Source organism: Symphalangus syndactylus, chromosome 15 (assembly GCF_028878055.3).
Source record: "Symphalangus syndactylus isolate Jambi chromosome 15, NHGRI_mSymSyn1-v2.1_pri, whole genome shotgun sequence".
Lineage (NCBI taxonomy): Eukaryota > Metazoa > Chordata > Mammalia > Primates > Hylobatidae > Symphalangus > Symphalangus syndactylus.
The window spans coordinates 88715382-88724120 of record NC_072437.2 but is presented as its reverse complement, the minus strand read 5'-3'; the positions used below and the strand labels follow the sequence as shown (position 1 = coordinate 88724120).

General features: G+C 38.4%; 1 protein-coding gene across 1 annotated transcript in view; it reads right to left on the bottom strand.

The window, feature by feature from the left end:
• Window positions 1–642: 642 nt before the first annotated feature.
• RNASEH2B (ribonuclease H2 subunit B) overlaps window positions 643–8739 on the bottom strand; it is a 60774-nt gene continuing 52677 nt past the window's right edge. Inside the window, exon 10 of the mRNA XM_063619201.1 lies at window positions 643–1170. Within this exon, the coding sequence (XP_063475271.1) occupies window positions 1138–1170 (33 nt within the window). The 3' untranslated portion in view covers window positions 643–1137. The remainder of the gene's footprint in view (window positions 1171–8739) is intronic.

The window sequence follows — 8739 nt, the reverse complement described above, 5'->3', positions numbered from 1 at the left end:
TGCTGGCAGTGGGGGGTGGGGATCACTTCTGCCTTCTCTTTTTGTGAGAATGTATCACGAATTACTTGTGAAAAGAAAAAACAAACCAATGAAATCTTGTAATGTTAAGTGTTTGAATTTAAAGTGTTGGCACAGAAACTTGGGGCACAGGTAAGAGAGCAGGGTTTCTAGCGACAAACTTGGACATTATCATTATCTAGTGGCTTTAGTTTTTGCAGAGGGAAGATTCACTTTTCCACTACAGAAGGGCAGGAATTTTTAAAGTCCTTTGAGGTTAATAAAAATTTCTACATGTGTAGGGAGTTGTGGAAAAATGGTAGACTACTTCCCAGAACTAGGGTCTAATTATTAATCTTTGTAGTCAGAGATTCGGAAACAAAATTATTTCCTGAAGCAGATTGGGGTCCTGTGTGAATGCGGGAAGATCAGCTGAGCAGCACCCACACATTCCTCTTGCATGTCAAGTGGACAAGCCAGCTCAAATCCACAGACATTTTTGCACAAAACCTCCCACTGCCTGCTAAAACATTCACTACGCACCAGATTCCCCACCAAATCGCTTTTTGGCATCTACTTCCAACCTTCCCTCATCTCCTAGGTCTTTACTCTGAAAAATAAAATAATACACATACTGGACAAATCTTTTAAAAAGGAAGAAATGTTTAATAACTCCTGGAGAGAGAAAATGCCAACGTTTAGGTATATTTATGAATTAGAAGCTTCCAAATTGATATGAAGTAAAGAAGTGTCAGATTTTTAAAGTAAGGGTTGAAACTTGGTTTGCCAAAGCTTTCAGGGTGAAATCAAGACAATCAAGCACTTTAAGTCACCACATCCATACCAAAAACATGCTGGCCTGACCCAAGCTTGAGGTCCTCAGACTGAACAGGTGCACCGCTGGGATGCTTTCAAGTTCCCGGATGGAGCCGCCTAGCTGAGTGCTCCAGGGAGGAATGCCACTGCCCGCATAGACTAGTGGTACTAATCAAAGAAATAAAGCATTTACAGTCAGCGCTTTAAAATACACCTTTTGGCACTTGGCGATTTTCCAAAAAGTGCAGAAGTAAAAGTCCGAGTCCTCTGGGAGTGTCTGAAGTTGCAGGGAAATCCGCCAAGCCTTGCGTGGAGCCACCACTGTCACTTGCCCCTTTTCTGTCTTTGTGCTGCCATCTAGAGAGGAAAGGAAAACATGTGTTGTGTCCTGGTGAGGAGAAACAGTCACCTGAAATCCCAAGCACCATCTGCAGCTCCTAGAACAGAACGCAGGGCTGGCGGGTTTAGTCCTGAGGGCAGCTGAGCATTTTCGCTTCTAAGAGATGACCTCAGACGCAGGAAGGGGTTCCCATCATGGCCAGCCTCCGAGATCTCATTCTAGAATTCATAGCAGGCTCCTCGAGAGCACACCAAGAAGTATGTTTTTCTTTGAATGTTCAAAAGGAGTGAAATATAATGTTGGGGTGGCCCAAACTTATGGGATGGGCACCATCTTATAGGAAAAAAAATAAAATACAAGAAATACATGAAAATAACGTTCTGAAATGAGTAATTCTTAAACCATTTTTCTTTTTTTTTGTAAAGAGGCAGTTCCTTTTATAAAAAGCAGGAAGCCTTATGTAGACTCCAATGTATAAAAAATAGATAAGCATATACTTGTTGCTGATAGAAGTAGTAGCACCTAATGTCCCTGTGAAGAATGTACTGAACAAGTTTAATTACTACAAGTTGATTTTTTATTGAGTGCAAAGTTAAAAATAACTTATTTTGGAGCTATATGTTACAAAAAAAACATGTACATGGAAATCAAATTTCTATGCCAGAATGTGGATGAGAAGGAAGCAAGGCCTTCTCTGACCACCCACTCCCCAGAACTCACTGCCCTGCCTGGTCAGCTTTTTCCATAGGCCCTGGCACTATCTGAGATGTCATCTGTCTACTCGCTCTAGAATGGAAGTTCTTGAGGGCAGGTATTTTTGCCTGCCATGTTGATATCCGCATTTCCTCTATCTAGAACATGTCTAGCACACAGCAGGTGCTCAGTACATGCTCTTAAAGGAACAAATAAATCTAAGTTGATTCCTTAGCTTCTTTTGCTTGTTTATGCAAGAACTAACAACATGTCTAACTTTAATTTTCCAAGTATTCTGATTCAAACACGTGTAAAGTAACAATTATTTTAAAGTCCATGAAGAAGCTCTGATTTCTCTGTAAATTTCATTTGGTGCCATCCCCCATTTCAAATAGTCTTGATTAGCCTGAGACCATCAAAATAACATTTATTAATGAAAGTACAGTAAATGCTAAAACACTGACAGCTGAATTAAAGATTTGACATGCAAATGTAATGTACCAGCTAAGTAGAAGTTTTACTTAAATTCTGGCTTGCCACCATTGAGGATAAATTGACCTGCAGAATTTATTATGAATAAAGCAAGAAGATGCAGCAGAATAAATGTGATTTTTTCCTTTCTTAAAATAAAATTTGCAATTAAAACAGATTATTTAAGTCTAAATGGTCATACAATGGTATGAATAGGAACCTTGGGTAAACAAAAGGAACGAGGCCTAGGCTTGGCATCTGGGCTTGGCCACCTACCATCTGTTATGACCTCACACAGACCAGCAATAAAATAAGGATACCACCTCTTTCTGGTCTACCTTGGAGGGTTGTTGTAAAGATTAATTTATTTTACTTTTTTAAGAGACAGGGTCTTGCTCTGTCACCCAAGCTGAAGTGGAATGTTATAATCATAGCCCACTGTAACCTTGAATTCCTGGCCTCAAGCAATTCTCCCTCCTCAGCCTCCCAAGTAGCTAGAATTACAGGTGTGTGCCACCACACCTGGCTAATTTTTTATTTCATTTTATTTTTTTGTAGAAACAGTCTTGCTATGCTGTCCAGGCTGGACTTAAACTTCTGGCCTCAGCTTCCCAAACTACTGGGATTACAGAAGTGAGTGACTGTGCCCAGCTAAGGTCAATTTAAATACTGATTTAAGTGATTGCTGTGAGAACTGTAAAAATACTATGAAACATAGGGAGGAACCCTTTTGGTCAGTCTAATGGCCCTGAGGAATATATAAACCTCAGGACTGTGTAATCTCCAAGTGTATACCAAGGTGTAAAAATCAAATCATCTTCTGAGTATTCAGATGAGGACAAAGCTCATAAACATTTTCTAAGCACACTTGGAAAACACCATCCCACTTGCTTCTCTAGACCTGGAGCTCTTTGTCTTCCAAGAGATCTGACTATGACATAGCTAACTCCCAAGATTGCCAAATTTTGGATTTGTCCTAGAGAAAGGAGTGTTTGGGAGAAAATATGTAATACAAGGCAGCTAGTCAAGTTAGATCAGCTTTAAGAACAGAGAAAGTCAACTCCTAAACTATGTGAAAAGGTTCTTTCATATCTGGTGAAGAGGTGATGTTCTAGGATGTAACAGAGTCAAAGTTAGAGCCACTGGGGTAAGGGAATTTGATGTGGTGGAGTCTGGATGTGAGAGGTCCCGAATTTAAGTTCTGGCTCAGTTACTCATTAGCTGTGTGATGTTGGGCAAATGAGCTGACCTTCCCTTGTTCAACTGCAAAACAAGAGAAATAATACCCTTTGTGCCATATGGCTCCTGGAAAGATTAAACACATAAATTCATGTCAAAGTTGCTTTAAAAATCACAATGCACTTGCCAGTCTTTGTTATTACTTTCCAACAATTGTGTTCTTTGTATTTCTTTCTATGGCAAAGTGAAATAATCTTTGAAAAATGAAGAAAAGAAATATACATATACACATATCATGGGCACCCCAAAACCCAGTATGAGCATTTTGTTGTATTTTCTTCCCAACTTTCTTCCAGGAAAACACATGAGCTAGTTCATCTAAAGAGTTTAGGGGAGTGCCTAGTGCATGGTAAGCACTGCATGAAAGATAATTCTAAAAGCACTTTCCTCCCAGGTATAAAGGAGACACGGCTCCCCAAGCACCAGCGGCTGGAGGGAAAGACATAAAAAATCTCGATGATGTAGTCCAATTTCATGCTGAGAAGTGACTGGGGGGGCCAGCGATGCCAATGACTTCCTCCATGGCTCACAGAATTAAGGCGGAACTGAGACTACAACCAAGAACAATCCTGCCATGTTGTATTAATTAGTCTGTTTAGTACTGAAACATGGTTGATGTGAAGTCCTTTTTTCACTTTATATTTTTAAAGATTAAGATATCTGCTCACTGTTGTCAGAAGTTTGCATACAATATAAACAACACTGTACATTTAGTAAGTAAACAGGTATACTTTAGGTTCTCACTTAGAGCTTTGTGTCTTGCTAAGGCCCCATATAAGAGAAATATGATTTTGGGAATGGACAGCAGCAAAATATGAAATAGATTCGAACAAACAAAAGACAATTCCTCCTGACATCCAATTTAAGCCTTACAGAGGAGAGTCTCTTTGGCAGTGCAGAACTGAGAAGCACAAACCTTGAAAGATGACAGGGTCTGAGAGTACAAGGAAAATTTAAATTGAAGATAAACTAGACATAAAAAAGAATGTTGGTAACCTGTGATCAGTTTCAGAAAAAAAAAATATGGCTTGATGAAAAAGATGGAGGCTCTTGTCTATGTACCCAAGTGGTTTTGCAGTTTGTGGAAATGTGGTGAAGCTTTCCCAAACTTGGCACATTAATCAAAAAGAAAAATGATGTAAGTAAGAGAAGTAAAGGGCCGAAGGATTCAAGTAGGCTAGCGTATCCTAATGTTTAGTACAAAAGAGTCTAAAAAGGCTCTAGTCTGAAATTCCTTAAAAAAGGACAGGCTATATGGATATAAGGCTGTATCTGTGCCATATGTGGGTATGCATTTATGTTTGTGTGTACTTATGTGTATATATGTTTGTTTATGTGTGTTATGTGTGTATATGAACATTTTATGTATAAATATAAACCCACATGGATTTATTCCTAATATTATTCCCCAAAAAAGCACTTGGTATGTGTAACACCTTTTGTTTTTCACTTTTCAATTATTATTAAGCTCAGTTATGTTGTACATTGCCAGTGAGATCTTCAACTTGGCATCAAAGTGAAATAGGCAAGAAAACAAAATTGCCAGTTTCCCAAATTCCCAAATAATTTGTAGCTAAATCATAACATGAGCTCCTATTCAAGCCTCCGTGAATACAAAGAGTTTATAAAGACCACATATATTCTCAAACTGCAATAATTTAGGTTGTGGGCTTAATATAAATAATCTCTAAATGCTACGTAAAATGACTCCAGTAAATGCAGTTCAATCAACTGACAGAAGAAAATTCACAGCCCTTTATCCAGAGAGATTAAAGACTGTATCTATTTCATTTATTACCAGTAACATTAACACACAAATTTAAGGCCCATACAAGTTTATGAGTGAGTTTATGTATAAGTCCTTGGACTTCAAATACTAATGCATCACAGAAAACTCATTCTCAGAATGACTCTTGAAGTTCAAGGTTTAGCCACAAGGCTGTCAAAGACTCCAACACTGTACTGCCGAACACCTGTCTGGGGTGTCCAGGATGGATTGATGGATTGGTTGGTTGGTTAATTCTCTCATGCAACAAACATCTGTTGAAGGTCTACTGTATGCAACCCCAAGTTAGGTGCTGTGTATGTACAGTCATGTGTTGCTTAATGATGGGATACGTTATGGGAAAAGTGTTGTTAAGCAATTTCGTTGTGTGAACATCACAGAGTGTACTTATACAACTTATACAGACCTATGGTGTAGTCTGCTACACACCTAGGCTATATGGTACAGCCTATTGCTCCTGGGCTACAAACCTGTATAGCATGTTAGTGTACTGAATACTGTAGGCAACTGTAAAACAATAGTAAGTACTTGTATATCTAAACTTATTTAAACATATAAAAGGTAATGCAATGTGCTACAACCTTACGTTATGATGGCTACAACTCATTAGGTGATAGGAATTTTTCAGCTCTGTTATAATCTCATGGGACCACCATCGCATATGCAGTCTGTCATCAACCAAAACATTGCTGTGCTGGGCATGACTATATGTGAAGCAGTCAGGCAAGGTCCTATGCAGAGAGTAAGGCAGGAAAATGGTATGGAGAGTACTGAGTAGGATGTGGGTGGGGGTAGGGCAGGAAGGTCAAGGACTGGGTCTCTGGAAAAGTGATTAAGTGATAATAACAAGATGGAGCCAGTCCTGTGAAGATTCAGAAAAAGGCACATAGAGACAAACCAGTCATACAAAGGCACCAGTGTGGAAACAGCTTGGCATATTCAAGTACCCAAAAGAAACCCAGAAAACAGCTTAGGCACTTTAAAGGTAGATAAAGATCTCGACTTTGCTGGAAAAAACAATCAAGTCTCAATTAGTGAGAATATTGCTGAGATTATTCAACCTGTCTGACTATCACGTACTCATCCTCTACCAATTGCATACTGTGTGCTCGGCACCGTGCAAGACACAAGCCTGAATGGTACAGAGTTCCTGTTGTTAAGAAGCTAACTTTCAACAGGGATAATAATGCAAGTGTTTAAGCAGCTCCTCCTCTCATCTTTTGCCCTTTGGATGGGTGTCACTATTCTGGCTCGTATGGCACTGTATGATTATAATTTTTGTAGGGATTAAATGAGTTATTATATGTAAAGTGCTTAGATCAATGCCAAGCACATAAATGCTATACAGTGTTTGTCAGTATTATTAGTTAGTGTAGTGAAATGATCGTAAGAGAAATAGGATATTAACATAGTTTCACAGTATCTCAAAAATTGAGGGGCATTTATAAAATAACTGGCTAGTATTCTCAAAAGTGTCAAGGTCATTGAAAGACAAAGGAATATTGAGGGACTCTTTTTTTTTTTTTTGAGATGGAGTTTCCTCTTATTGCCCAGGCTGGAGTGCAGTGGTGCGATCTTGGCTCACTGCAACCTCTGCCTCCCAGGTTCAAGTGATTCTCCTGCCTCAGCCTCCCGAGTAGCTGGGATTACAGGCATGCACCACAATGCCTGGATAATTTTTTGTATTTTTAGTAGAGATGGGGTTTCTCCATGTTGGTCAGGCTGATCTCAAACTCCTGACCTCAGGTGATCTGCACGCCTTGGCCTCCCAAAGTGCTGGGATTACAGGCATGAGCCAACACACCCGGCCGGGACTCTTACAAATTAGAAAACACGAAGAGAGGTGGCAGCTAAATGCAATGTAGCATCACAGACTGAATTCTGAAATTGAAAAAGTATTAGTGGAAAGATAAGTGAAAGTACAATAAGGTAAATTTTTCTGGTTTTGATCCTTGTAGTGTGGTTATGTATGCTAATACTGAGGGAAGCTGGGTGAACGTCATATCTAAACTCTACTATTTTTGTGACTTTTCTAGAAAAGTATAAAATTATTTCAAAATAAAGTAAAAGAGAGAGGAGAAAAATAGACCTAGAAGATAGAAAATAATAAAGATAATAGAACTAGCAAATGAGGACATTTAAGTAGCTATTTTAACTATACTGAAGTATTTAAAGAAAAATGAAAGCATAATAAGAAGAGGTACGGGAAGACATAAAGAAGAACCAAATGAAACATCTAGAACTAAAAATTACAATATTTAAGGCCGGACATGGTGGCTCAGGCCTGTAATCCCAGCATTTTGGGAGGCCGAGGTGGGCAGATCACCTGAGGTCCGGAGTTCAAGACCAGCCTGACCAACATGGAGAAACCCCATCTCTACTAAAAATACAAAATTAGCCAGGTTTGGTGGCGCATGACTGTAATGACTGTAATCCCAGCTACTCGGGAGGCTGTGGCAGGAGAATCACTTGAACCCGGGAGGCGGAAGTTGCAGTGAGCTGAGATCATGCCATTGCACTCCAGCCTGGGCAACAAGAGCAAAACTCCATCTCAAAAAAAAAAAAAAAAAAAAAAATTACAATATTTAAAGTAAAAATTAAATAACTAAGGTTAACAGAAGATGAAATGCTATAAATCAAAGTAAACTTGAAGATACACCTAGAAACTGTCTAAAAATGAAACATAAAAAAACAAACAAACAACCAAACAGAAACTCAGTGATAGGACCTGGAGGACAAAACCAAGTGTTCCAGCATACATGAAATTGGAGGCCCAGAAGCTGAGGGGATAGGGAGAAAAGGGAGGAAAGAATGGAAAAAAGTATTTAAAGAAATATTGGTCAGAAATTTTCCATATTTGATGAAAATTAAAAACTCAAAAGTTCAAGGAGCTTAATAAACTCTCAAATGAGATAAACAAAAAGAAAACCACATCAACACATCATAGTCAACTTGCTGAAAACTAGTAATAAAGAAGAAAATCTTAAAAGAAGCCATGAGGAGAAGGCACATTATGTAAAGGAGAAGAAATATAAGAAATATTACAGATGTCTCATTAGAGATTATGCAAACCAGAAGACAATGATTCTTTGAAAGGATCAATGAAATTGATAAACCTTTAGCTATACTAATAGAGAAAGCAAAAAGACACAGATGACCAACATCACGTATGAAAAAGGGAACATCACTACAGATCCACAGACATTAAAAGGATAATAAAAATGTGATGAACAACTTATGCCAATAATTTGACAACCTAGATCAAATGGATACATTTCTTGAAAGATATAAATTACCAAAACTGGCACAAGAAAAAAAAAAAGATAATTAGAATGGCTCTTCATCTATTATAGAAATTGAACTAGTAATTTAAAGGTTTCCCCCAAAGAAAATTCCA